This window comes from Salvelinus alpinus, chromosome 4 (genome assembly GCF_045679555.1).
Source record: "Salvelinus alpinus chromosome 4, SLU_Salpinus.1, whole genome shotgun sequence".
In the NCBI taxonomy this organism is placed as follows: domain Eukaryota; kingdom Metazoa; phylum Chordata; class Actinopteri; order Salmoniformes; family Salmonidae; genus Salvelinus; species Salvelinus alpinus.
Window position 1 is genome coordinate 20,250,077 of NC_092089.1, and position 26,731 is coordinate 20,276,807.

Sequence of the window (26,731 nt, forward strand, 5' to 3'; positions counted from 1 at the left end):
TTTTGTGTTTCCAAAGAGGCCGCAGCTGAGTCCTCCCCACAACAGGGGGTGGAGGTACATGTAGGGGTCACGACAGGTGGCTTCTACACTTCCTGAGGGTGTGTAGTAAAATACATGTGTGTGTGTGTGTGTGTGTGTGTGTGTGTGTGTGTGTGTGTGTGTGTGTGTGTGTGTGTGTGTGTGTGTGTGTGTGTGTGTGTGTAGTGGTAGAACTGTCTGTCTGTCTGTCTGTCTGTCTGTCTGTCTGTCTGTCTGTCTGTCTGTCTGTCTGTCTGTCTGTCTGTCTGTCTGTCTGTCTGTCTGTCTGTAGGGGTTGTTCTAGGAACAGCTGGGGCTAGGTCCCCCCTTACCTCCGGACGGTGTCTGTTCACAGAGCCACCAGAGAGAGTCAGTATGTATGTAACAGACTGGGCAGTTTGATATACTGTGTATTGATTGTATGATATTAGCTTAATTGAGAGGTTATCCCTAATGAGTAAAGACCGAGAAATAATCCTCCATGTAAAAACACGTTTGAATAGTTGAATGTAGACTAAGTTGGTCCTACCGTTCTGCACTCATTATCAACATGTGGTTTTTAAACACCCCAAAGTAGAGGGTAGTGTGTGTCTGTGCTTGTGTGTATAGCTGTGTGTGTGTGTGTGTGTGTGTGTGTGTGTGTGTGTGTGTGTGTGTGTGTGTGTGTGTGTGTGTGTGTGTGTGTGTGTGTGTGTGTGTGTGTGTGTGTGTGTGTGTGTGTATAGCTGTGTGTGTGTTTGTTCACGAGGTCATCAATCTAGAGATCTCGGTGCCCAAAATACATGACACCACCATGGGTGAGAAAGAGAATAGGAGAGAACCAACTAGAGTCATGTCTGAGACCGGGGGAAGAAGTCTCTGAAGAGGAGAGACCAACTAGAGTCATGTCTGAGACCGGGGGAAGAAGTCTCTGAAGAGGAGAGACCCAAGTAAAGTCATGTCTGAGACCGGGTAACAAGTCTCTGAAGAGGAGAGACCAACTAGAGTCATGTCTGAGACCCGGGGGAAGAAGTCTCTGAAGAGGAGAGACCAACTAGAGTCATGTCTGAGACCGGGGAAGAAGTCTCTGAAGAGGAGAGACCACCTAGAGTCATGTCTGAGACCGGGGGAAGAAGTCTCTGAAGAGGAGAGACCAAACTAGAGTCATGTCTGAGACCGGGTAACAAGTCTCTGAAGAGGAGAGACCAACTAGAGTCATGTCTGAGACCCGGGGGAAGAAGTCTCTGAAGAGCAGAGACCAACTAGAGTCATGTCTGAGACTGGGGGAACAAGTCTCTGAAGAGGAGAGACCAACTAGAGTCATGTCTGAGACCGGGAGAAGAAGTCTCTGAAGAGGAGAGACCAATAGATTCATGTCTGAGACCGGGGGAAGAAGTCTCTGAAGAGGAGAGACCCAACTAGAGTCATGTCTGAGACCGGGGGAAGAAGTCTCTGAAGAGGAGAGACCAACTAGAGTCATGTCTGAGACTGCGGAAGAAGTCCCTGAAGAGGAGAGACCAACTAGAGTCATGTCTGAGACCGGGGGAAGAAGTCTCTGAAGAGGAGAGACCAACTAGAGTCATGTCTGAGACCGGGGAAGTAGTCTCTGAAGAGGAGAGACCAACTAGAGTCATGTCTGAGACCGGGGGAAGAAGTCTCTGAAGAGGAGAGACCCAAGTAAAGTCATGTCTGAGACCGGGGAACAAGTCTCTGAAGAGGAGAGACCAACTAGAGTCATGTCTGAGACCGGGGGAAGAAGTCTCTGAAGAGGAGAGACCAACTAGAGTCATGTCTGAGACCGGGGAACAAGTCTCTGAAGAGGAGAGACCAACTAGAGTCATGTCTGAGACCGGGGAAGAAGTCTCTGAAGAGGAGAGACCAACTAGAGTCATGTCTGAGACCGGGGGAACAAGTCTCTGTCTGCCTCCTAAATAGCACCCTATTCCGTTTCTACTGCACTCATTTAGACCAGGGCCCAGAGGTCAACAGTCTGGTCAACAATACTGCACTATATATAGGGAATAGGGTGCTGTTTGGGATGTAGTCCTTGACTTCTTCTGTTGTATCTTATCAGACTGCTGGGTTAGATGTGCAACTCTCCCACTAATGTGTGGCTGACTCCCAGGCTCCCTGGTGGGGGGTGGAAGGGATAGGAGGGGGTAGCAGGAAGGGCAGAGGGGTTAGGAGGGAGGCGAGAGGGGGCAGGAGGGAGGCGAGAGGTTTAGGAGGGGGTGGGAGGGTAGAGGGTGTAGTAGGGAGGGTAGAGGGAGTAGTAGGGAGGGTAGAGGAGGTAGGAGGAAGGGCAGAGGAGGTAGTAGGAAGGGTAGAGGATGTAGGAGGAAGGGTAGAGGAGGTAGGAGGAAGGGTAGAGGAGGTAGGAGGAAGGGTAGAGGAGGTAGGAGGAAGGGTAGAGGAGGTAGGAGGAAGGGTAGAGGGGGTAGGAGGAAGGGTAGAGGGGGCTGTAGGGAGGGTAGAGGAGGTAGGGTAGAGGAGGTAGGAGGAAGGGTAGAGGAGGTAGGAGGAAGGGTAGAGGGGGTAGGGTAGAGGAGGTAGGAGGAAGGGTAGAGGAGGTAGGAGGAAGGGTAGAGGGAGTAGGAGGAAGGGTAGAGGAGGTAGGAGGAAGGGCAGAGGAGGTAGGAGGAAGGGTAGAGGAGGTAGGAGGAAGGGTAGAGGAGGTAGGAGGAAGGGTAGAGGAGGTAGGAGGAAGGGTAGAGGGGGCTGTAGGGAGGGTAGAGGAGGTAGGAGGAAGGGTAGAGGAGGTAGGAGGAAGGGTAGAGGAGGTAGGAGGAAGGGTAGAGGAGGTAGGAGGAAGGGTAGAGGAGGTAGGAGGAAGGGTAGAGGAGGTAGGAGGAAGGGTAGAGGAGGTAGGAGGAAGGGTAGAGGGGGTAGGAGGAAGGGTAGAGGAGGTAGGAGGAAGGGTAGAGGAGGTAGGAGGAAGGGTAGAGGAGGTAGGAGGAAGGGTAGAGGAGGTAGGAGGAAGGGTAGAGGGGGTAGGAGGAAGGGTAGAGGAGGTAGGAGGAAGGGTAGAGGAGGTAGGAGGAAGGGTAGAGGAGGTAGGAGGAAGGGTAGAGGGGGCTGGTGGGAGGGTAGAGGAGGTAGGAGGAAGGGTAGAGGGGGTAGTAGTCAAGACGCCAGAGGAGTCCTGTGTTGTGTGTTCTCAAGGCCATGAGAGAGAGGGGGGGGGGGGGGAGAGAGAGAGAGAGAGAGAGAGAGAGAGAGAGAGAGAGAGAGAGAGAGAGAGAGAGAGAGAGCTAAGTGAGCGTCTCTGCTCTGTACACTGCAGACACTGCAGCCTACTGCTGCCGTAAGGATCTGTTATTCAAGACTTGACCTGTAAGTACAAGTTATTACTCTTGTTTTATTGTATACTAGTGTATATTGGCTGTTGATTTCATCATGCCTACAGTATGTTGAATTATACAAAGGTGGCTTAATGGTTTTAGACTGATTCCTGGAAACCGGTACAGTGAGTATATTATGGTTTATTGTATTGTGGCTGTACCAGGAAGCTTTTGTAGCGTGTGATGTATGGTGTTCATATACATTTAGTCAGAGAGTGTCTCTACTCTCTCCTCGTGTGTTATTTGAGTGGAGAAACAGAATGTGTTGAGAAGCTGTTAAGACAAAGGGTCTGGGTTTCTTCAGCTGTTGGCTTCAAATCCCACCGTCTACTGGCAACAATGACTCTCTTATGGTTCTGGACAGGGAGATCTGTTCCTGTCTCCCCTGACTGAGGAGTTCACACTACTGACATCTAACTCATTTATTCACTTCTGATGGTCTGGGGAGATTTTCATGGTCACTGTGTTTTTCCTTCTGCTTTGTTTGCTCTTTGGGGTTCAGGCTGGGTCTCTGTAAAGTCTGTGTGACAATGGCAGTTGGGTGGCCTGGCCGGGTGGCACACTGTGTGGCTAATAACTGAGGTGGGACCAAGGTGTCACATTCCACAGCTCTGTGTGTGTGTGTGTGTGTGTGTGTGTGTGTGTGTGTGTGTGTGTGTGTGTGTGTGTGTGTGTGTGTGTGTGTGTGTGTGTGTGTGTGTGTGTGTGTGTGTGTGTGTGTGTGTGTGTGTGTGTGTGTGTGTGGTGGACTAAATAGCGGTGGTCTGACCACTTCACCACTAACTGACCCTAGAACACTTCCATGGGCCTGTGAAGTATTGCAGTAGTGGTGTGTGTGTGTATAGACCACTAGTCTTGTCTTCCTCTACTGTGTGAATGTCTCTGTCTTCCTCTACTGTGTGAATGTCTCTGTCTTCCTCTACTGTGTGAATGTCTCTGTCTTCCTCTACTGTATGAATGTCTCTGTCTTCCTCTACTGTATGAATGTCTCTGTCAGATGTTGTCTTCCTCTACTGTGTGAATGTCTCTGTCTTCCTCTACTGTGTGAATGTCTCTGTCTTCCTCTACTGTGTGAATGTCTCTGTCTTCCTCTACTGTGTGAATGTTCTGTCTTCCTCTACTGTATGAATGTCTCTGTCTTCCTCTACTGTATGAATGTCTCTGTCTTCCTCTACTGTATGAATGTCTCTGTCTTCCTCTACTGTATGAATGTCTCTGTCTTCCTCTACTGTGTGAATGTCTCTGTCTTCCTCTACTATATGAATGTGTCTGTCTTCCTCTACTGTATGAATGTCTCTGTCTTCCTCTACTGTGTGAATGTCTCTGTCTTCCTCTACTGTATGAATGTCTCTGTCTTCCTCTACTGTATGAATGTCTCTGTCTTCCTCTACTGTGTGAATGTCTCTGTCTTCCTCTACTGTGTGAATGTCTCTGTCTTCCTCTACTGTGTGAATGTCTCTGTCTTCCTCTACTGTGTGAATGTCTCTGTCTTCCTCTACTGTATGAATGTCTCTGTCTTCCTCTACTGTGTGAATGTCTCTCTCTTCCTCTACTGTGTGAATGTCTCTGTCTTCCTCTACTGTGTGAATGTCTCTGTCTTCCTCTACTGTATGAATGTCTCTGTCTTCCTCTACTGTGTGAATGTCTCTGTCTTCCTCTACTGTGTGAATGTCTCTGTCTTCCTCTACTGTGTGAATGTCTCTGTCAGATGTTTTCCTCTGTAGGCTGCAGTTAACTTCAGTTATGATGATGATGATCAGGGTTAAGTCTTAAATGGCACCTTATCCCCTATCTAGTGCACTACTTTTGACCAGGACTCATATGGTAAATGTAGTGCACTACATAGGGAATAGTGTGCCATTTGGGACGTAACCCAGGCTGTGTCTCTCTTGTCATCTGTGTAATTTGTCCCCAAGATAACTATCAGATCCTCTGCCCCCCCCCCCCCCCCACGGGACGGAACTATCTGTTGTTTCCCATCTCACAAATACTGTTTACCAGAAGCAGACGGTGTAAATTAGGTTTATTTTGAGCAGCCTCTTGTCGAACTTTGAAATGTTTGACGGGAACTTCTAATGTTTGTCTTATACAGTGCATTCGGAAAATAGTCAGACCCCTTCCCTTTTTCTACATTTTGTTACGTTACAGCCTTATTCTAAAATTGATTAAATGAATTGTTGTCCTCATCAATCTACACAGAATATCCCATAATGTCAAAGCGAAAACAGGTTTTTAGAAATGTTTGCTTATTTATTAAAAGTAAAAAACAGAAATACATTATTTACATAAGTATTCAGACCCGTTGCTATGCGACTCGAAATGGAGCTCAGGAGCATCCTGTTTCCATTGATCACCCTTAAAATGTTTCTACAACTGTGGTAAATTCTATTGATTGGACATGATTTGGAAAGGCACACACCTTCCTATTTAAGGTCCCACAGTTGACAGTGCATGTCAGAGCAAAAACCAAGCCATGAGGTTGAAGGAATTGCCCGTAGAGCTCCGAGACAGGATTGTGTCGAGGCACAGATCGGGGGAAGTGTATCAAAAATGTTCTGCAGCATTGTAGATCCCCAAGAACACAGTGGCCTCCATCATTCTTAACCCTTGTGCTTTGCTGAAAAAAAAGGATGTCCATTGTGATATGTGTCAGATTGACCCGCACCGTTTAAACACTCAACACAGTCAAAGAATCAATTAAAAACAGCCTAAACTGTATTTTGTCTTGTCAAACCTTTTAGAATGACGAAATACAAGAACATTTGATTTAAAAAACTCTATATTTATAGAACTATTTGTTAAACATATTTCCTTCTCACAAACAAGCATTTTCTGTTTCCGCAAGTAGGCATTTTTCTTGTATTTCCTAGTAACAGTAAGACTTAGGTGTGAGTTGACCCTATTGGTCAAAATGATCCCTTCAGTCTTTCTCTCCACATGTTGAACACAATGTACGTGTGTCCTTTCTGCAGATGTAGTTATTGCATTCTACACAAGTGGTGCTGGTTTTACTGTCTTGGCGAGGGGGGCAGAGAAAGTCATCGTGTAGGCCCTGGAACAAGTTTGATTACATTGGAAGCTGACAGTCTACCTGCACTTTGTTGTGGTGACGGTGACCGTTCTATATTACCATCTTTAGACTGCATTGTCTTTTCTTCTCTGGGTGATGGTTGTTGCGTGCTCTCTGGTATGGTCCACTTCTCTGAATCCTCTTCACCAAAGAACAATTCACAATCTGGATCATCAACAGCATTGTCCTCTGTCTCTGAAATGTCCTCTGTCTCTGAAATATCCTCTGTCTCTGAAATGTCCTCTGTCTCTGAAATATCCTCTGTCTCTGAAATGTCCTCTGTCTCTGAAATGTCCTCTGTCTCTGAAATGTCCTCTGTCTCTGAAATGTCCCCTGTCTCTGAAATGTCCCCTGTCTCTGAAATGTCCCCTGTCTCTGAAATGTCCCCTGTCTCTGAAATGTCCTCTGTCTCTGAAATGTCCCCTGTCTCTGAAATGTCCTCTGTCTCTGAAATGTCCTCTGTCTCTGAAATGTCCTCTGTCTCTGAAATATCCCCTGTCTCTGAAATGTCCCCTGTCTCTGAAATATCCTCTGTCTCTGAAATGTCCTCTGTCTCTGAAATGTCCCCTGTCTCTGAAATGTCCTCTGTCTCTGAAATATCCCCTGTCTCTGAAATGTCCCCTGTCTCTGAAATATCCTCTGTCTCTGAAATGTCCTCTGTCTCTGAAATGTCCTCTGTCTCTGAAATGTCCTCTGTCTCTGAAATATCCCCTGTCTCTGAAATGTCCCCTGTCTCTGAAATATCCTCTGTCTCTGAAATGTCCTCTGTCTCTGAAATGTCCTCTGTCTCTGAAATATCCCCTGTCTCTGAAATGTCCTCTGTCTCTGAAATGTCCTCTGTCTCTGAAATGTCCTCTGTCTCTGAAATGTCCCCTGTCTCTGAATCCTCTTCTTCTATTTCACTGTCACAGTCCAGAACTTGTGATGAGGCTTCATTGACTGAAAATCTTTTGGAGCTCATTTTCTGAGTGTCTGTGTCAAAGATCTGCTGATCTGGCACTGAGAAGGAGAAGCTTGGGGAAACTCCTTTTCACCCAAACATCATTATAAAAATGCAACCCGAACCAGTCAAAACAATATACATCAAATACACTTGTTTATTTTGGACCTGTGCGAATATCTATACACATGAAAGCATCCGGGTCAAAATGACCCACAACATCATGTTTGTATACAAAATCTACACAGACATTCCACAACACATTAATGTGTCCACATTTTGAATTTAGGTCCATGACCCTAAATGAGGAAAAGTAATTTCAGAAGGACAATCCTCTCTGCAGCACTCCACCAATGAAGCCTTTATGGTAGTGTGGCCAGACGGAAGCCACTCCTCAGTAAAAGGCCTGACAGCCCGCTTGGAGTTTGCCAAAGGCACCTAAAGGACTCTGGCCATGAGAAACAAGATTCTCTGGTCTGATGAAACCAAGATTGAACTCTTTGGCCTAAATGCCAAGTATCACGTCTGGAGGAAACCTAGCACCATCCCTATGGTGAAGCATGGTGGTGGCAGCATAATGCTGTGGGGATGTTTTTCAGCGGCAGGGACTGGGAGACTAGTCAGGATCGAGGGAAAGATGAATGAGGAAATTACTGAGAGATCCTTGATGAAAACCTGCTCCAGAGCACTCAGGACCTCAGACTGGCGACAATGACCTTAAACACACAGCCAAGACAACGCAGGAGTGGCTTCGGGACGAGTCTCTGAATGTCCTTGCCAGAGCCCGGACTTGAACCCGATCGAGCATCTCTGGAAAGATCTGAACATTTCTGTGCAGCGATGCTCCCCATCCAACCTGACAGAGCTTGAGAGCATTTGCAGAGAAGAATGGGAGAAACTCCCCAAATATAGGTGTGCCAAGCTTGTAGCGTCATACCCAAGAAGACTCAAGGCTGTAATCGCTGCCGAAGGTGCTTCAACAAAGTACTGAGTAAAGGGTCTGAATACTTATGTAAATGTAATATTTCAGTTTTATATTTTTGATACATTTGCAAAAATGACTAAAAACCTGTTTTTGTTTTGTTATTATGGGTTATTGTGTGTAGATAGGGGGGGGACTATTTAATGAATGTAATATTTTCGGAAGCACTGTAGAACAACTATACCTGTACACACAGTAGCACTTTTTATATCTCTCAGAGTCTCTGCTGGAAGAAACACAAACTGATTCTCAGAGTCTCTGCTGGAAGAAACACAAACTGATTCTCAGAGTCTCTGCTGGAAGAAACAAACTGATTCTCAGAGTCTCTGCTGGAGGAAACACAAACTGATTCTCAGAGTCTCTGCTGGAAGAAACAAACTGATTCTCAGAGTCTCTGCTGGAGGAAACAAACTGATTCTCAGAGTCTCTGCTGGAAGAAACACAAACTGATTCTCAGAGTCTCTGCTGGAAGAAACACAAACTGATTCTCAGAGTCTCTGCTGGAAGAAACAAACTGATTCTCAGAGTCTCTGCTGGAAGAAACAAACTGATTCTCAGAGTCTCTGCTGGAGGAAACAAACTGATTCTCAGAGTCTCTGCTGGAAGAAACAAACTGATTCTCAGAGTCTCTGCTGGAAGAAACAAACTGATTCTCAGAGTCTCTGCTGGAAGAAACAAACTGATTCTCAGAGTCTCTGCTGGAAGAAACAAACTGATTCTCAGAGTCTCTGCTGGAAGAAACAAACTGATTCTCAGAGTCTCTGCTGGAAGAAACACAAACTGATTCTCAGAGTCTCTGCTGGAAGAAACAAACTGATTCTCAGGGTCTCTGCTGGAAGACACACAAACTGATTCTCAGAGTCTCTGCTGGAAGAAACAAACTGATTCTCAGAGTCTCTGCTGGAAGAAACACAAACTGATTCCCAGAGTCTCTGCTGGAAGAAACAAACTGATTCTCAGAGTCTCTGCTGGAAGAAACAAACTGATTCTCAGAGTCTCTGCTGGAAGAAACACAAACTGATTCTCAAAGTCTCTGCTGGAAGAAACAAACTGATTCTCAGAGTCTCTGCTGGAAGAAACAAACTGATTCTCAGAGTCTCTGCTGGAAGAAACAAACTGATTCTCAGAGTCTCTGCTGGAAGAAACAAACTGATTCTCAGAGTCTCTGCTGGAAGAAACAAACTGATTCTCAGAGTCTCTGCTGGAAAAAACACAAACTGATTCTCAGAGTCTCTGCTGGAAGAAACAAACTGATTCTCAGAGTCTCTGCTGGAAGAAACAAACTGATTCTCAGAGTCTCTGCTGGAAAAAACACAAACTGATTCTCAGAGTCTCTGCTGGAAGAAACACAAACTGATTCTCAGAGTCTCTGCTGGAAGAAACAAACTGATTCTCAGAGTCTCTGCTGGAAGAAACACAAACTGATTCTCAGAGTCTCTGCTGGAAGAAACAAACTGATTCTCAGAGTCTCTGCTGGAAGAAACAAACTGATTCTCAGAGTCTCTGCTGGAAAAAACACAAACTGATTCTCAGAGTCTCTGCTGGAAAAAACACAAACTGATTCTCAGAGTCTCTGCTGGAAGAAACAAACTGATTCTCAGAGTCTCTGCTGGTAGAAACAAACTGATTCTCAGAGTCTCTGCTGGTAGAAACAAACTGATTCTCAGAGTCTCTGCTGGAAGAAACAAACTGATTCTCAGAGTCTCTGCTGGAGGAAACAAACTGATTCTCAGAGTCTCTGCTGGAAGAAACAAACTGATTCTCAGAGTCTCTGCTGGAAGAAACAAACTGATTCTCAGAGTCTCTGCTGGAGGAAACACAAACTGATTCTCAGAGTCTCTGCTGGAAGAAACAAACTGATTCTCAGAGTCTCTGCTGGAAGAAACACAAACTGATTCTCAGAGTCTCTGCTGGAAGAAACAAACTGATTCTCAGAGTCTCTGCTGGAAGAAACACAAACTGATTCTCAGAGTCTCTGCTGGAAGAAACAAACTGATTCTGAGTCTCTGCTGGAAGAAACAAACTGATTCTCCAAAAATATACAACTGATGTTGTGTTCTTTCTTACCCTTTTATATCAAGAGTTGAATGATTTAGGATAACAAGATAACGGCAATACTGAGTTCTATCTATCATTTATTTATTGAGGAGATCACATCGAGATTAGCAAATATATTCTCCCAATGAGACCTGAGTATATTATGAAAGCAATAAAATATATTATGTGTTTATGATTGATGTTTACTGTTTGACCTAGTGAATTAAAAGACAAGCTCCTAAATCAAACGTAGCATTTAAATATAGACAGAGTCTGCGTACTAATTTCCCTTTATAGCTCACTACTCTGGTAGAGCCCTGGTCAAATGTAGCTCACTATGTAGGGAATAGAGTGCCATTTGGAACGCAGTGGCTTCCCCCAGTGGCCAGAGGAGAGGAGAGGCCAGTGGCCACACACACTCCTGGGACTCAGTGGCTTCCCCCGGTGGCCAGAGGAGAGGAGGCCAGTGGCCACACACACTCCTGGGACTCAGTGGCTTCCCCCGGTGGCCAGAGGGAGAGGCCAGTGGCCACACACACTCCTGGGACTCAGTGGCTTCCCCCGGTGGCCAGAGGGAGAGGCCAGTGACCAGGGGGTGAGATAGGGGGAAGAGGGGGTGAGACAGGGGGAGGAGGGGGGGTGAGATAGGAGGAGGGGGGAGATATGGGGAGGAGGGGGGAGATATGGGGAGGAGGGGTGAGATAGGGAGGATGCAGTTTGTTATTATGTGCTCAAAATAAATATCTGATGGAAAAAAGGGGACTGGGGCGGGGAGTCGTGATTGAGTTCATAATTGTTTTCCGTTGTGGAGATAACAGCAGTATGGAGAATATATGATATTGTTTTCCGTTGTGGAGATAACAGCAGTATGGAGAATATATGTTATTGTTTTCCGTTGTGGAGATAACAGCAGTATGGTGAATATATGTTATTGTTTTCCGTTGTGGAGATAACAGCAGTATGGAGAATATATGTGTTATGCTGGTGAATGAGGACCCAAAAGCGACGTAATAGAAACAGAGTCTTTATTCCAGTCTTAAACAAACAATGATTCTCCTGGATATTATCAAAGGTAAATCCAAAACAGGAAACTGAAATCCTCTCGTCAGTAGAGAGGAACGACTGGAGACGCGACCACAGACTGCAGGTCGCTTCAGGAAGGCACAGGCCGTAGCTGACATAGACACCTGCTCACACGCAGCATCTGAAGAAGGCAAAAACACGACAGGGCGGAACAAGGACACAGAACAGCAAACATCAAACAAGAATCCGACAAGGACAGAAGCGGAAAACAGAGGGAGAAATAGGGACTCTAATCAGAGGGCAAAATAGGGGACATGTGTGAAAGAGTAAATGAGGTCGTTAGGAGAATGAGAAACAGCTGGGAGCAGGAACGGAACGATAGAGAGAGAGAGCGGGAGAGGGAGAGAGGGAGGAGGAGAGAGAGGGATAGAAAGAGGGAAAGAACCTAATAAGACCAGCAGAGGGAAGCACAGGGACAAGACATGATGATCAAAGACAAAACATGACAGTACCCCCCCACTCACCGAGCGCCTCCTGGCGCACTCGAGGAGGAACCCTGGCGGCAACGAAGGAAATCATCAATCAACGAACGGTCCAGCACGTCCCGAGATGGAACCCAACTCCTCTCCTCAGGACCGTAACCCTCCCAATCCACTAAGTACTGGTGACCACGTCCCCGAGAACGCATGTCCATGATCCTCCGTACCTTGTAAATAGGTGCGCCCTCGACAAGGACGGGGGGGGGGGAGGGAAGACGAACGGGGGCGCGAAGAAAAGGCTTAACACAAGAGACATGGAAGACAGGGTGGACGCGACGAAGATGTCGCGGAAGAAGCAGTCGCACAGCGACAGGATTGACGACCTGAGAGACACGGAACGGACCAATGAACCGCGGAGTCAACTTGCGAGAAGCTGTCGTAAGGGGAAGGTTACGAGTGGAAAGCCACACTCTCTGACCGCGACAATACCTAGGACTCTTAATCCTACGTTTATTGGCGGCTCTCACAGTCTGCGCCCTGTAACGGCAAAGTGCAGACCTGACCCTCCTCCAGGTGCGCTCACAACGTTGGACAAAAGCCTGAGCGGAGGGAACGCTGGACTCGGCGAGCTGGGACGAGAACAGAGGAGGCTGGTAACCAAGACTACTCTGAAACGGAGATAGCCCGGTAGCAGACGAAGGAAGCGAGTTGTGAGCGTACTCAGCCCAGGGGAGCTGTTCTGCCCAAGACGCAGGGTTTCGAAACGAAAGGCTGCGTAATATGCGACCAATCGACTGATTGGCCCTTTCTGCTTGACCGTTAGACTGGGGATGAAACCCGGAAGAGAGACTGACGGAAGCACCAATCAAACGACAGAACTCCCTCCAAAACTGTGACGTGAATTGCGGGCCTCTGTCTGAAACGGCGTCTAACGGGAGGCCATGAATTCTGAACACATTCTCAATGATGATTTGTGCCGTCTCCTTAGCGGAAGGAAGCTTAGCGAGGGGAATGAAATGTGCCGCCTTAGAGAACCTATCGATAACCGTAAGAATCACAGTCTTCCCCGCAGACGAAGGCAGACCGGTAATAAAGTCTAAGGCGATGTGAGACCATGGTCGAGAAGGAATGGGAAGCGGTCTGAGACGACCGGCAGGAGGAGAGTTACCTGACTTAGTCTGCGCGCAGTCCGAACAAGCAGCCACGAAACGGCGCGTGTCCCGCTCCTGAGTAGGCCACCAAAACCGCTGGCGAATAGAAGCAAGCGTACCCCGAACGCCGGGGTGGCCAGCTAACTTGGCAGAATGAGCCCACTGAAGAACAGCCAGACGAGTAGAGACAGGAACGAACAGAAGGTTACTAGGACAAGCGCGCGGCGACGCAGTGTGAGTGAGTGCTTGCTTTACCTGTCTCTCAATTCCCCAGACAGTCAACCCGACAACACGCCCTTCAGGGAGAATCCCCTCGGGGTCGGTAGAAGCCACAGAAGAACTAAAGAGACGGGATAAGGCATCAGGCTTGGTGTTCTTATTTCCCGGGCGATAGGAAATCACGAACTCGAAACGAGCGAAAAACAACGCCCAACGAGCTTGACGTGCATTAAGTCGTTTGGCAGAACGGATGTACTCAAGGTTCTTATGGTCAGTCCAAACGACAAAAGGGACGGTCGCCCCCTCCAACCACTGTCGCCATTCGCCTATGGCTAAGCGGATGGCGAGCAGTTCGCGGTTACCCACATCATAGTTGCGTTCCGATGGCGACAGGCGATGAGAAAAGTAAGCGCAAGGATGGACCTTATCGTCAGACTGGAAGCGCTGGGACAGAATGGCTCCCACGCCCACCTCTGAAGCGTCAACCTCGACAATGAATTGTTTAGTGACGTCAGGAGTAACAAGGATAGGGGCGGATGTAAAACGCTTCTTGAGGAGATCAAAAGCTCCCTGGGCGGAACCGGACCACTTAAAGCAAGTCTTGACAGAAGTCAGAGCTGTGAGAGGAGCAGCCACTTGACCGAAATTACGAATGAAACGCCGATAGAAATTAGCGAAACCGAGAAAGCGCTGTAACTCGACACGTGACTTAGGAACGGGCCAATCGCTGACAGCCTGGACCTTAGCGGGATCCATCTGAATGCCTTCAGCGGAAATAACAGAACCGAGAAATGTGACAGAGGAGACATGAAAGGCGCACTTCTCAGCCTTCACGTAGAGACAATTCTCTAAAAGGCGCTGGAGTACACGTCGAACGTGCTGAACATGAATCTCGAGTGACGGTGAAAAAATCAGGATATCGTCAAGGTAAACGAAAACAAAGATGTTCAGCATGTCTCTCAGTACATCATTAACTAATGCCTGAAAGACAGCTGGAGCATTAGCGAGACCGAACGGCAGAACCCGGTATTCAAAATGCCCTAACGGAGTGTTAAACGCCGTTTTCCACTCGTCCCCCTCTCTGATGCGTACGAGATGGTAAGCGTTACGAAGGTCCAACTTAGTAAAGAACCTGGCTCCCTGCAGAATCTCGAAGGCTGACGACATAAGGGGAAGCGGATAACGATTCTTAACCGTTATGTCATTCAGCCCTCGATAATCCACGCAGGGGCGCAGAGTACCGTCCTTCTTCTTAACAAAGAAAAACCCCGCTCCGGCGGGAGAGGAAGAAGGCACCACGGTACCGGCGTCGAGAGAAACAGACAGATAATCCTCGAGAGCCTTACGTTCGGGAGCCGACAGAGAGTATAGTCTACCCCGAGGGGGAGTGGTCCCCGGAAGGAGATCAATACAACAATCATACGACCGGTGAGGAGGAAGAGAGTTGGCTCTGGACCGACTGAAGACCGTGCGTAGATCATGATATTCCTCCGGCACTCCTGTCAAATCACCAGGTTCCTCCTGAGTAGAGGGGACAGAAGAAACAGGAGGGATAGCAGACATTAAACACTTCACATGACAAGAAACGTTCCAGGATAGGATAGAATTACTAGACCAATTAATAGAAGGATTATGACATACTAGCCAGGGATGACCCAAAACAACAGGTGTAAAAGGTGAACGAAAAATCAAAAAGGAAATGGTCTCACTGTGGTTACCAGATACTGTGAGGGTTAAAGGTAGTGTCTCACATCTGATACTGGGGAGAGGACTACCATCTAAGGCGAACATGGGCGTGGGCTTCCCTAACTGTCTGAGAGGAATGTCATGTTTCCGAGCCCATGCTTCGTCCATAAAACAACCCTCAGCCCCAGAGTCTATCAAGGCACTGCAGGAAGCAGCCGAACCGGTCCAGCGTAGATGGACCGACAAGGTAGTACAGGATCTTGATGGAGAGACCTGAGTAGTAGCGCTCACCAGTAGCCCTCCGCTTACTGATGAGCTCTGGCCTTTTACTGGACATGACATGACAAAATGTCCAGCAGAACCGCAATAGAGGCAAAGGCGGTTGGTGATTCTCCGTTCCCTCTCCTTAGTCGAGATGCGAATACCTCCCAGCTGCATGGGCTCAGTCTCTGAGCCAATGGGAGGAGATGGTTGAGATGCGGAGAGGGGAAACACCGTTAACGCGAGCTCTCTTCCACGAGCTCGGTGACGAAGATCTACCCGTCGTTCTATGCGGATGGCGAGTGCAATCAAAGAGTCCACGCTGGAAGGAACCTCCCGGGAGAGAATCTCATCCTTAACCTCAGCGTGGAGTCCCTCCAGAAAACGAGCGAGCAACGCCGGCTCGTTCCAGTCACTGGATGCAGCAAGAGTGCGAAACTCTATAGAGTAATCCGTTATGGATCGATCACCTTGACATAGGGAAGCCAGGGCCCTGGAAGCCTCCTTCCCAAAAACTGAACGATCAAAAACCCGTATCATCTCCTCCTTAAAGTTCTGATAAACGTTAGAACACTCAGCCCTTGCCTCCCAGATAGCTGTGCCCCACTCCCGAGCCCGACCAGTAAGGAGTGATATGACGTAAGCGATCCGAGCTCTCTCTCCTGAGTATGTGTTGGGCTGGAGAGAGAACACAATATCACACTGGGTGAGAAAGGAGCGACACTCAGTGGGCTGCCCAGAGTAACATGGTGGGTTATTAACCCTAGGCTCCGGAGACTCGGAAGACCAGGAAGTAGCTGGTGGCACGAGACGAAGACTCTGAAACTGTCCTGAGAGATCGGAGACATGAGCGGCCAGGGTCTCAACGGCATGACGAGCAGCAGACAATTCCTGCTCGTGTCTGCCGAGCATTGCTCCCTGGATCTCGACGGCAGTGTAGCGAGAATCCGTAGTCGCTGGGTCCATTCTTGGTCGGATTCTTCTGTTATGCTGGTGAATGAGGACCCAAAAGCGACGTAATAGAAACAGAGTCTTTATTCCAGTCTTAAACAAACAATGATTCTCCTGGATATTATCAAAGGTAAATCCAAAACAGGAAACTGAAATCCTCTCGTCAGTAGAGAGGAACGACTGGAGACGCGACCACAGACTGCAGGTCGCTTCAGGAAGGCACAGGCCGTAGCTGACATAGACACCTGCTCACACGCAGCATCTGAAGAAGGCAAAAACACGACAGGGCGGAACAAGGACACAGAACAGCAAACATCAAACAAGAATCCGACAAGGACAGAAGCGGAAAACAGAGGGAGAAATAGGGACTCTAATCAGAGGGCAAAATAGGGGACATGTGTGAAAGAGTAAATGAGGTCGTTAGGAGAATGAGAAACAGCTGGGAGCAGGAACGGAACGATAGAGAGAGAGAGCGGGAGAGGGAGAGAGGGAGGAGGAGAGAGAGGGATAGAAAGAGGGAAAGAACCTAATAAGACCAGCAGAGGGAAGCACAGGGACAAGACATGATGATCAAAGACAAAACATGACAATATGATATTGTTTTCCGTTGCGGAGATAACAGCAGTATGGTGAATATATGTAATTGTTAGTTGGAGGAGACGTAAGTTAAGTTAATGGTTGAAGTTAACAGTGAACAAGGACAGACTGTGTTGTCTGCTGTGGGTCATGGTTGGTGCTGTCTACTGCAGTCTGAGAAGACTCCTCACTACTCCAAATATACCCCAAGCTGATGACCCGTCTCCACTAACCTCTACGTCACACGAAGATCCAATTCGTACCACCTTCACAGCTTTTCCAGAACAAGGATTTCCTCTGTTACGGTTAGGGATCAGTTGGGAACAGTTTTAAGAGGCATAGAATGCACCTCTGACAACACTTGTCAGTTTTAACGTTCCGTAAACTCCAAAGACAAGCTGGCTGTGATGCCGTCTCTCTGTCTGCTGTGTTTCTGAGCTCTTTTATTGATGGCGGTGAGGTTAGCGTCAGAGTGATGATGTTGAGGTCAAGGAGACAAACTGCTCTGTGAAACAACAGCTGCATGTATAGAGAAACTCTGATCATTTGAAGAGATTTGATTTGTCAGGTGTTAACTCGAACACATTGTTTTTACTTGTCAGGTTGACTAAAAAAAGAATAGCTGACAACAACATCACTTCTTAAGTGAAAGGCGGTAATGAAGTCTGATCTGTTCTGAACACGTCACATCTGTCTTCCTGAGCAGGCGAGATGTCCTACATATGTCACTGGTGTGTCAGGGGTCATTTAAGGATTAGGGCTCGGCCCCCCCCTCTCTGAACAGATTTAAAGGAGCACCATTGCAGTGTCTGACCTCCAACCACTGACCGATGCCATACTGATGTCTTCTTCTCTTTCACTCTCCCCAAGTCCTTTTGAAAAGCAGCAGAATAAGCTGAAACCCTGGTCCCTGTGTCAGGACAAAGAGGCCATGGGGGCGGGGAGGGGGTAGGGGGTCAGGGAGGGGGGAGGTAGATGGTCTGAGTTGTACCCCTGCTGGGCAGTGAAGTGAAGAGAGAGAGAGGGTGGGGGGGGCTGTAGGGGGTCAGGGAGGGGGGAGGTAGATGGTCTGAGTTGTACCCCTGCTGGGCAGTGAAGTGAAGAGAGAGAGAGAGGGGGGGCTGTAGGGGGTCAGGGAGGGGGGAGGTAGATGGTCTGAGTTGTACCCCTGCTGGGCAGTGAAGTGAAGAGAGAGAGGGGGGGGGGGTATTGTTGTTCTGGTCAGGTCAGGTTGTGTGTTTTCTGAATGGCCAAGGGAAGCTGCATCAGTATGCATAAATCCAGCCGGGAGAGAGAGCAAGAGAGAGGCTTTAGTGGCAGAGTAGCACAGGGGAGGGAGGGGAGTGCTTTTGTTGAGGGAGGGAGGGAGGGAGGGAGGGGTGTAGCGGGGAACTGAGCTCGCTGCCTCTCTCACGCTCCCACTGGAGTTTAGTTTAACATTGGCTGCCCTGCCCTGCACTACAGGAGAGAGAACGAGAGAGACAGAGAGAGGGACAGTACAGGGGTGAAACTGGCGTGGCTCTGGACAAGGCTCTGGACATGCCAGTCCTACAGCAATGACTCAGCCGTCACCCACTGGACTTACACTGGATTTTATCTTTGGTGCTTGATGTGGCTTTTCTTCTTACCTAAATGTTGTCACTGGATAAGATGCACTCCCGAGCCAAGTCCAGGAGCTGTGACAACTACCTGAGCATTAAGGTCAGAACAGTTGGAGAATGGTCACCTAAAGTCAAATGTATTTTATTTTCTGCTGTTATTGAAGGCAGACTAAAACCTGGTAACCTAAAGTGAAGTTTAAATCCTGTTAGTCAGTTAATGTCACAATTCAGTACTGACCTGTGGGTTCTCTAAAACAGCTTGTGTTTCATGCAAATAATGGACTTAACAGACTAATACATGGACTGCTGGAGATTTACAACAGATTTCAGACTTTTGATGTTATTCAGTTCAGTTGATTGTCACTCTGGCAAACTGTCTTTCATATCCCCACTTATTTCCCAGTAGATGATTTATTGTCTTCAGGACAGGTGAGCTACATGTTGTCAGGCTGTCTGTCTGTGTGTCTGTAGACGCTGCTCTACACAGTCAGAAAAGTGTCCTTTACTTCACAGATATCTAAGCAGCTGATATTTTGGTGTGTGTGTGTGTGTGTGTGTGTGTGTGTCTGCGTGTGTGTGTGTGTCTGCGTGTGTGTGTGTGTGTGTGTGTGTGTGTGTGTGTGTGTGTGTGTGTGTGTGTGTGTGTGTGTGTGTGTGTGTGTGTGTGTGTGTGTGTGTGTGTGTGTGTGTGTGTGTGTGTGTGTGTGTGTGTGTGTGTGTTTACCTGACAGTAACCTGACATAGAGAGATATATCATGTTATTGTAGACTAGTCAGTGTGTTGTTCTATGGTATCTGCTTGATATCTTGATATGTCGGCTTATATCTTCAATTCTTCACGCTATTCAAGTCGATTTTTACAATTCATTGAATGCAAGTTTGTTTCTGAATGTTGTTTTTGTAGCTGTATTGATGACTTGATGGGGTTGGAATTCTGTCAGGTGCGAAGTTACAGGCTGTCCATCTCTCTCTCTCTCTCTCTCTCTCTCTCTCGCTCTCTCTCTCTCTCTCTCGCTCTCTCGCTCTCGCTCTCGCTCTCTCTCTCTCTCTCTCTCTCTCTCTCTCGCTCTCTCTCAATTTAATTCAATGGCTTTATTGGCATGGGAAACATATGTTTCCCATGTTTGCCAAAGCAAGTAAAATAGATAATAAACAAACGTGAAATAACAATAAAAATTAACAGTAAAAATTACACTTATAGAAGTTCCAAAAGAATTAAGACATTTCAAGTGTCATATCTATATATACAGTGTTGTAGCGATGTGCAAATAGTTAAAGTACAAAGGGAAAATAAATTAACATAAATATGGGTTGTATTTACATTGGTGTTAGTTCTTCACTGGTTGATATTTTCTTGTGGCAACAGGTTCACAAATATTGCTGCTGTGATGGCACACTGTGGTATTTCACTCAGTAGATATGGGAGTTTATCAAAATTGGGGTTGTTTTTGAATTCTTTGTGGATCTGTGTAATCTGAGGGAAATATGTGTCTCTAATATGGTCATACATTTGGCAAGAGGTGCAGCTCAGTTTCCACCTCATTTTGTGGGCAGTGTGCACATAGCCTGTCTTCTCTTGAGAGCCAGGTCTGCCTTGTACATAGTCAAAGCTTTCCTTAAGTTTGAGTCAGTCACAGGGGTCAGGTATTCTGCCACTGTATATTCTCTGTTTAGGGCCAAATAGCATTATAGTTTGCTCAGATTTTTTGTTAATTCTTTAAATTGTGTCAAGTAATTATCTTTTAGTTTTCTCATGATTTGGTTGGGTCTAATTGTGTTACTGTCCTGGGGCTCTGTGGGGTCTGTTTGTGTTTGTAACAGAGCCCCAGGACCAGTTTGCTTAGGGGACTCTTCTCCAGGTTCATCTATCTGTAGATGATTGCTTTGTTATGGAAGGTTTGGGAATCGCTTCCTTTTAGGGGGTTGTAGAATTTAACGTCTCTTTTCTGGATTTTGATAATTAGCGGGTATCGGCCTAATTCTGCTCTGCATGCATTATATGGTGTTTTACGTTGTACACAGAAGATATTTTTGCAGAATTCTGCATGCAGAGTCTCAATTTGGTGTTTGTCCTATTTTGTGAATTCTTGGTTGCTGAGCGGACCCCAGACCTCACAACCATAAATGGCAACGGGTTCTATAACTGATTCAAGTATTTTTTTGCCAGATCCTATGTCGTATGTCAAAATTTATGTTCCTTTTGATGGCATAGAAGGCTCTTCTTGCCTTGTCAGCTCGTTCACAGCTTTGTGTAATTTACGTTTGGCACTAATGTTTAGGCCGAGGTATGTATAGTTTTTTGTGTGCTTTAGGGCAACAGTGTCTAGATGGAATTTGTATTTGTGGTCCTGGCAACTGGACCTTTTTTGCAACACCCTTATTTTGGTCTTACTGAGATTTACTGTCAGGGCCCAGGTCTGTCAGAGCCCAGGTCTGTCAGGGCCCAGGTCTGTCAGGGCCCAGGTCTGGCAGGGCCCAGGTCTGTCAGGGCCCAGGTCTGTCAGGGCCCAGGTCTGGCAGGGCCCAGGTCTGGCAGGGCCCAGGTCTGGTAGAATCTGTGCAGAAGATCTAGGTGCTGCTGTAGGCCCTCCTTGGTTGGGGACAGAAGCACCAGATCATCAGCAAACAGTAGACATTTGACTTCAGATTCTAGTAGGGTGAGGCCGGGTGCTGCAGACTGTTCTAGTGCCCTCGCCAATTCGTTGATATACAGTTGAAGTCGGACGTTTACATACACTTAGGTTGGAGTCATTAAAACTAGTTTTTCAACCACTCCACAAATGTCTTGTTAACAAACTAAGGTTTTGGCAAGTTGGTTAGGACATCTACTTTGTAAATGACACAAGTCATTTTTCCAACAATTGTTTACAGACAGATTATTTTACTTATAATTCACTGTATCCCAATTCCAGTGGGTCAGAAGTTTACTGGGCCTTTAAACAGCTTGGAAAATTCCAGAAAATTATGTCATGGCTTTAGAAGCTTCTAATAGGCTAATTGACATAATTTGAGTCAATTTGAGCTGTACCTGTGGATGTATTTCAAGGCCTACCTTCAAACTCAGTGCCTCTTTGCTGGACATCATGGGAAAATCAAAAGAAATCAGCCAAGACCTCAGAAAAAAATGCAAATTAATTACTTAAAAATCATACAATGTGATTTTCTGGATTTTTGTTTTAGATTCCGTCTCTCACAGTTGAAGTGTACCTATGATAAAAAATTACAGACCTCTACATGCTTTGTAGGTAGGAAAACCTGCAAAATCGGCAATGTATCAAAATACTTCTCCCCACTGTATGTTTGGAGGAAAAAGGGGGAGGCTTGCAAGCTGAAGAACACCATTCCAACCGTGAAGCCCCAGGGGGTGGCAGCATCATGCTGTGGAGGTGCTTTGCTGCAGGAGGGACTGGTGCACTTCACAAAATAGATGGCATCATGAGAAAGGAAAATTATGTGGATATATTGAAACAACATCTCAAGACATCAGTCAGGAAGTTAAAGCTTGGTCACAAATGGGTCTTCCAAATGGACAATGACCCCAAGCATACTTCCAAAGTTGTGGCAAAATGACTTAAGGACAACAAAGTCAAGGTATTGGAGTGGCCATCACAAAGCCCTGACCTCAATCCTATAGAAAATGTGTGGGCAGAACTGAAAAAGCATGTGCGAGCAATGAGGCCTACAATCCTGACTCAGTTACACCAGCTCTGTCAAGAGGAATGGGCCAAAATTCACCCAACTTATTGTGGGAAGCTTGTGGAAGGCTACCCGAAACATTTGACCCAAGTTAAACAATTTAATGGCAATGCTACCAAATATGTAGAGGGGTCCCGTGTGGCTCAGTTGGTAGAGCATGGCGCTTGCAACGCCAGGGTTGTGGGTTCATTCCCCACGGGGGGACCAGGATGAATATGTATGAACTTTCCAATTTGTAAGTCGCTCTGGATAAGAGCGTCTGCTAAATGACTTAAATGTAAATGTACTAATTGAGTGTATGTAAACTTCTGACCCACAGGGAATATGATGAAATAAATAAAAGCTGAAATAAATCATTCTCTCTACTATTATTCTGACATTTCACATTCTTAAAATAAAGTGTTGATCCTAACTGACCTAATACAGGGAATCTTTACTAGGATTAAATGTCAGGAATTGTGAAAAACTGAGTTTAAATGTATTTGGCTAAGGTGTATAACTTCCGACTTCAACTGTATATGTTGAAGAGGGTGGGGCTTAAGGTGCATCCCTGTCTCACCCCACAGCCCTGTGGAAAGAAATGTGTGTTTTTTGCCCATTTTAACCGCAGACTGTTGTTTGTGTACAAGGATTTTATAATGTCGTATGTTTTTCCCCCAACACCGCTTTCCATCAATTTGTATAGCAGACCCTCATGCCAAATTGAGTCAAAACATTTTTTTTTATCAACAAATCATGAGAAGACTTTGCCTTTGTTTTGTTTTGTTTGTTTGTCAATTAGGGTGTGCAGGGTGAATACGTGGTCTGTCGTACGGTCATTAGGGTGTGCAGGGTGAATACGTGGTCTGTCGTACGGTCATTAGGGTGTGCAGGGTGAATACGTGGTCTGTCGTACGGTCATTAGGGTGTGCAGGGTGAATACGTGGTCTGTCGTACGGTCATTAGGGTGTGCAGGGTGAATACGTGGTCTGTCGTACGGTGATTAGGGTGTGCAGGGTGAATACGTGGTCTGTCGTACGGTGATTAGGGTGTGCAGGGTGAATACGTGGTCTGTCGTACGGTCATTAGGGTGTGCAGGGTGAATACGTGGTCTGTCGTACGGTCATTAGGGTGTGCAGGGTGAATACGTGGTCTGTCGTACGGTCATTTGGTAAAAAAAACTATTTGACATTTGCTCACTATATTGTTTTCACTGAGGAAATGTACGACTCTGCTTTTAATGGTAATGCATGGGATTTTCCCACGGTTGTTGTTGATGCATATCCCACAGTAGTTTATTGGGGTCAAATTTCTCTCCACTTTTGTGGATTGGGGTGATCAGTATTGGTTCCAAATATTGGGGAAGATGCCAGAGCTAAGGTTGGTGTTAAAGAGTTTAAATCAAATCAAATCAAATCAAATCTTCAATACCATATTACATACAGGGTCAGTTCAATACCATATTATGTACAGGGTCAGTTCAATACCATATTATATACAGGGTCAGTTCAATACCATATTATATACAGGGTCAGTTCAATACCATATTATATACAGGGTCAGTCCAGTACCATATTATATACAGGGTCAGTCCAGTACCATATTATATACAGGGTCAGTCCAGTACCATATTATATACAGGGTCAGTTCAGTACCATATTATATACAGGGTCAGTTCAGTACCATATTATATACAGGGTCAGTTCAGTACCATATTATATACAGGGTCAGTTCAGTACCATATTATATACAGGGTCAGTTCAGTACCATATTATATACAGGGTCAGTTCAGTACCATATTATAGACAGGGTCAGTCCAGTACCATATTATATACAGGGTCAGTCCAGTACCATATTATATACAGGGTCAGTCCAGTACCATATTATATACAGGGTCAGTCCAGTACCATATTATATACAGGGTCAGTTCAGTACCATATTATATACAGGGTCAGTCCAGTACCATATTATATACAGGGTCAGTTCAGTACCATATTATATACAGGGTCAGTCCAGTACCATATTATATACAGGGTCAGTTCAGTACCATATTATATACAGGGTCAGTCCAGTACCATATTATATACAGGGTCAGTTCAGTACCATATTATATACAGGGTCAGTTCAATACCATATTAACAATGTGCAGGGATACTGGAGTGATGGAGGTAGATATGTATAGGGGTAAGGAGACAGGGATCCTGGAGTCATGGAGGTAGATATGTAGAGGGGTAAGGTAACTAGGCAACAGGATATAAGATAAACAGAGTAGCAGCAGTGTGTATGTGAGTGTGTGGGCGGGTGTGTAGTCAGTATAAATGTATGTACATGTTATGTGTGAGTGATCAGATGACAGAGTCAGTGTGTGTGTAGGGCCCTGACGGTGCAGAAATACAAATGAAAGGTAAATAAGGATAAAGATGAACTCAGATAGTCTGTGTAGCTATTTATCAGTCTTATTGCTTGGGGATAGAAGCTGTTCAAGAGCCTGTTGGTGTCCGACTTGATGCACCGGTACTGCTTGCCGTGTCTGGGATGGTGGAGTTGATGTGTGCCATAACCAGCCTCTCAAAACACTTCATGATTACAGATGTGGGTGCTACAGGGCGGTAGTCATTGTGTCATGACGTCTCAGAGTTCTTCGGGACGGGGACGATGGTGGTCATCTTAAAACATGGGGATTACAGACTGGGACAAGGAGAGGTTGAAAATGATCTTGAATATGCCTGCCAGCTGATCTGTGCATGCTCTGATAATGCGTCCTGGAATACCGTCGGGCCCCGCGGCCTTGCGGATGTTGACCTGATTAAAAAGACCTTTCTCACGTGGGCCTCGGAGAGCGAGATCACCCAGTCCTCTGGGTCGGTGGCGGCCCTCACATCCGGCACGGTGTTGTTGTTGTCAAAGAGTGCAGTAAATGCATTCAGTTCGTCTGGTAGAGAGGCATCGTTGAGAAGATCATCCTACGTTATCTGTAATGGACTGTAGCTCCTGCCACATGAGGCGGACGTCGGAGCCTGTGTAATATGATTCCACCTTCTTCCTACAGTATATTGTCCTATTTGCTAGTTTCGTGTGTGTGTGTGTGTGTGTGTGTGTGTGTGTGTGTGTGTGTGTGTGTGTGTGTGTGTGTGTGTGTGTGTGTGTGTGTGTGTGTGTGTGTGCGTGCGTGCGTGCGCGCGCCCCTCAGTCCAGATCCTGATCTTTCTGAGTCTATAGCAGCTTGATTTCATTGTCCATTAGTAGACTATACTCTCTGAAGACCTCACACACGGTTTGGCCAAAGCACAATGTCACCACCACCACCACCACCATCCCCTTCAGTTAGTGCTCTCATCCCATTCCCTGTGTACATTCCAAATTACACACTATTCCCTATATAGTACACTACTTTGGACAAGAGCGCTATGGGCCCCACCACCACCACCACTACCACCAACCACCACCACCTCCTCCATCACCACCACCTCCACCTCCTCCATCACCACCATCATCACCACCACCACCTCCACCACCACCACCACCTCCAACTCCTCCATCACCACCATCATCACCACCTCCACCACCACCACCACTACCACCAACCACCATCACCACCACCTCCACCTCCTCCATCACCACCATCATCACCACCACCACCTCCACCACCACCACCACCTCCAACTCCTCCATCACCACCATCATCACCACCACCACCACCTCCACCACCACCACCACTACCACCAACCACCATCACCACCACCTCCACCTCCTCCATCACCACCATCATCACCACCACCACCACCACCACACCACCACCTCCTCCATCACCACCACTACCACCATCACCACCACCTCCACCTCCTCCATCACCACCATCATCACCACCACCACCACCACCTCCATCACCACCACCACCACCACCACCTCCATCACCACCACCACCACCACCACCTCCACCACCACCACCACCACCTCCAACTCCTCCATCACCACCATCATCACCACCACCACCACCTCCTCCATCACCACCACTACCACCAACCACCATCACCACCACCTCCACCTCCTCCATCACCACCATCATCACCACCACCACCACCTCCATCACCACCACCACCACCTCCATCACCACCACCACCACCACCACCTCCATCACCACCACCACCACCACCACCTCCATCACCACCATCACCACCACCACCACTCTATCCTTCACCACCACCACCAAAATCACCTCCTGGCACCTGGCTGTAGGGCAGGTCTGATGGGAAGGTATCACCCCTCTACCTCCCAGGCTCCTTTGTGGTCCTCCTGGCACCTGGCTGTAGGGCAGGTCTGATGGGAAGGTATCACCCCTCTACCTCCCAGGCTCCTTTGTGGTCCTCCTGGCACCTGGCTGTAGGGCAGGTCTGATGGGAAGGTATCACCCCTCTACCTCCCAGGTTCCTTTGTGGTCCTCCTGGCACCTGGCTGTAGGGCAGGTCTGATGGGAAGGTACCCAAATGGCCCCATATGAACATGATACTATTATTACTACTAAAATTAATGCTACCACCACTATTATTTCTGACAGTAGAGGAGAAAGTGCATCTCTGTCTCGACCTCTCCTGTCGTGCAGTGACCACATAGACACTCCTCTTTGGGTTACCATGTGGTTTTGTGTCTGCTGGTTTCTAATTGCCAGTTGGTGGTCACTCAGTCTGTACTTGGTAAAGATCTGTCTCTGCTTCGTATCTCTGACAGATTAGAGATAATCAACCT

At 47.0% G+C, this 26,731-nt stretch overlaps 2 protein-coding genes across 4 annotated transcripts in view; one reads left to right on the top strand and one right to left on the bottom strand.

The window, feature by feature from the left end:
- Window positions 1-8,748: 8,748 nt before the first annotated feature.
- Window positions 8,749-17,550, bottom strand: LOC139572446 (uncharacterized). Its single transcript, XM_071395196.1, has 4 exons — window positions 17,528-17,550; window positions 9,889-10,137; window positions 9,349-9,528; window positions 8,749-9,094 (listed from the first exon to the last, which is right to left on the bottom strand). Exons 1-4 carry the CDS (start codon window positions 17,548-17,550, stop codon window positions 8,749-8,751), a joined length of 798 nt encoding a protein of 265 aa, XP_071251297.1.
- A 593-nt stretch (window positions 17,551-18,143) lies between these two features.
- The window catches only part of LOC139572986 (pleckstrin homology domain-containing family G member 4B), a 91,614-nt gene continuing 83,026 nt past the window's right edge, over window positions 18,144-26,731 (top strand). For all 3 annotated transcript variants that reach the window (XM_071395927.1, XM_071395928.1, XM_071395929.1), the window contains exon 1: window positions 18,144-18,414. In XM_071395927.1, the coding sequence (XP_071252028.1) occupies window positions 18,346-18,414 (69 nt within the window). In that variant the 5' untranslated portion in view covers window positions 18,144-18,345. The remainder of the gene's footprint in view (window positions 18,415-26,731) is intronic.

Excerpts from the sequence above, each read along its gene's own strand:
- LOC139572446 (XM_071395196.1), bottom strand. The coding sequence starts at position 17,550 with ATGGCATCGGTCAGTGGTTGGAG. Across the intron at positions 10,138-17,527 it reads GCATCGGTCAGTGGTTGGAG|CAGAGACTCTGAGAATCAGT; the intron begins GTCAGACACTGC and ends TGTTTCCTCCAG. Across the intron at positions 9,529-9,888 it reads AGCAGAGACTCTGAGAATCA|AGACTCTGAGAATCAGTTTG; the intron begins GTTTGTGTTTTT and ends TTTTTCCAGCAG.